Source organism: Thunnus thynnus, chromosome 2, assembly GCF_963924715.1.
Source record: "Thunnus thynnus chromosome 2, fThuThy2.1, whole genome shotgun sequence".
Classification (NCBI taxonomy): domain Eukaryota; kingdom Metazoa; phylum Chordata; class Actinopteri; order Scombriformes; family Scombridae; genus Thunnus; species Thunnus thynnus.
The window spans coordinates 27,682,045-27,684,044 of NC_089518.1; the positions used below are offsets into that span (position 1 = coordinate 27,682,045).

The window sequence follows — 2,000 nt, forward strand, 5'->3', positions numbered from 1 at the left end:
ATTTGTTTATATTGTGTGTAACAGCTGTGATCTAGCATGTGGATGACAATGCTATTCATGCACAATGGCTGAGTCTAAATCCTGCACAGGTACCACAGCTTGTAATATTGCTGAAAATTGCTGTTACTCTGCCAATTTACATGGTAAGTTTGTCCTCCACATGAGAAGTTTTACAGCTAAAACAGCATTTTAAACACACCCAAAATTTTCACAATATTTGGTTTATAATTTGTACATAGAAATGGCAAATTGGATTCATATCACACAAAAGAGATTTTATCTGCTACTAACGATGACTTTATCACTTTCAGTTCTTGTCTTTATTTACACAAGAGCACATGTAAGATGGCTGTCTCAGGTAAGATGACGTCACTTTTACAACTGGCATTCACTTGGGGAGGAGACTGTGAGGAAATGAAAGTGTTCAAGTTCTGAAACATATAAAGGAAGACTTTAGAAGAGTTCACATCCTCTCTCTCAGTTCTCTTGTCATACGTTTGACAATCTGTTCAAGATGCAGCTTTATGGAGCTCTGATCCTGTTTCTGACTCTGTCTACAGGTAAGAAAAGCTCATGATTCACATGCTTTGGTTGGATGTTGTTACACAAAGAAATGAAATGTGTTAATGTTTGAAGGTTATTGTAGAATCTGAAAAAGGCAGTGGTGTCCATAACTTAGAGAAGTGTGACAGGGATTATTATTTTTGTTTTTTATTATATAAATGAATGAGTTTGAAGATGTTCATTATTAACTCAAAAGGATGGAAATATTTTTAACAGTTATGGGATTTTAAAATATAGCAACACAAATTTCTTTTTCTGTTTTTTAAAGGGAACTGTAGTTTTGGAACGTTATAAGGATTCATAATAAGCAAGTTCCTTTGCATTGTGTTTTCTCTCTCTTTCTCCTCTTCATATGCTCTTACTGGAAACATTTCTGAACCATGGTGCAACCTGGTGATGAGTGTCTGCTTGAGGGAGAAAACACCTGTTTTTGACTGGTGGGAACTTAAAATGTATAAAACAAAAAGATGTTTAAACTAATGATTTTCCTCTTTTTTGTGGAAATCAGTATCATGATTATCCTTAGATCCTAAGTATTAGAAACTGTGTGTGACAGTATTTGTATTTCTGCACAGCACGTGGATTGAAATGCTACGCATGTGCAAACACTGAACCTGAATCCTGCACACTCATTGAAACTTGCACTGGCACCTCAAACCGTTGTTTCTCTGTGGAAAAGAACTGTAAGTTGTTTTTACACACTGTAAGTATTTATAGCTAACACTGAGCATTTCAAAGAGATGATCAACTCTGAGCAGACATATTTCTGTACTAAATGTCAGGGGGCTCTTGTTGAAATTTAGGTTTTTCCATCATGTCTTGCAGATTTAGTCGCCAAGGGCTGCCTTACAAGTGACATATGTGAAAAACCTGCAGCTTGCTGTGAAGGGGACTTGTGTAACAATGCCATACCTACTGGTCCCAGTGTCATCCTCCTGCTGGTATCCTCAGCCATCATCACTCTCTTTCTTTGAGGCTCTTCAGCAGCTACAGCTTAAAATATGTTGTTATTTCTATCCTGCACTTTTTTTTCTCACCCAACTTGTACAACTCAGGAAGAATAAACAATTTTTAATGTAAAAGCTGTAAATGACATTGAAATGACAAAAAATTGATATCTTTTCAATAAAACCACAATATGATTGACCATTAAATTGTTTTATTCCTTACGAGCTGCATTTCACATCACTATTTACAGACAATAGTAGTGTCCATGATAAAACAGGACATGAAGTATGAACAATCTTGACAAAATTGATAAATTATGTGGTTAGTTGTTGATCCTGATGATTAACAAAGAACACCAGTAGACATAAATATATGCATAATGCATCACCACCTTGTTTCTTGTTGTAAGGATTAGACAGTTCACATCATTATTTACAGAAAATATTAGCATGCATAATAAAAAAAAAATTACATAAAGAATGAATAAT

At 35.0% G+C, this 2,000-nt stretch overlaps 1 protein-coding gene across 1 annotated transcript; it reads left to right on the top strand.

Annotated features, from left to right (window-relative positions):
* The first annotated feature begins 430 nt into the window (after window positions 1–430).
* On the top strand, window positions 431–1,718 carry LOC137172376 (lymphocyte antigen 6G-like). The gene is made up of 3 exons (XM_067576779.1): window positions 431–560; window positions 1,140–1,247; window positions 1,390–1,718. The coding sequence occupies exons 1-3, from the start codon at window positions 515–517 to the stop codon at window positions 1,536–1,538; spliced, it is 303 nt and encodes a 100-aa protein (XP_067432880.1). The 5' UTR covers window positions 431–514; the 3' UTR covers window positions 1,539–1,718.
* The last annotated feature ends 282 nt before the right edge of the window (window positions 1,719–2,000 follow it).

Bases quoted from the DNA above. Each gene is read 5' to 3' on its own strand.
- LOC137172376 (XM_067576779.1), top strand. From the start codon at position 515: ATGCAGCTTTATGGAGCTCTGATCCTGTTTCTGACTCTGTCTACAG. The intron at 561-1,139 runs GTAAGAAAAGCT...ATTTCTGCACAG, and splicing joins GTTTCTGACTCTGTCTACAG to CACGTGGATTGAAATGCTAC. The intron at 1,248-1,389 runs GTAAGTTGTTTT...CATGTCTTGCAG, and splicing joins TTTCTCTGTGGAAAAGAACT to ATTTAGTCGCCAAGGGCTGC.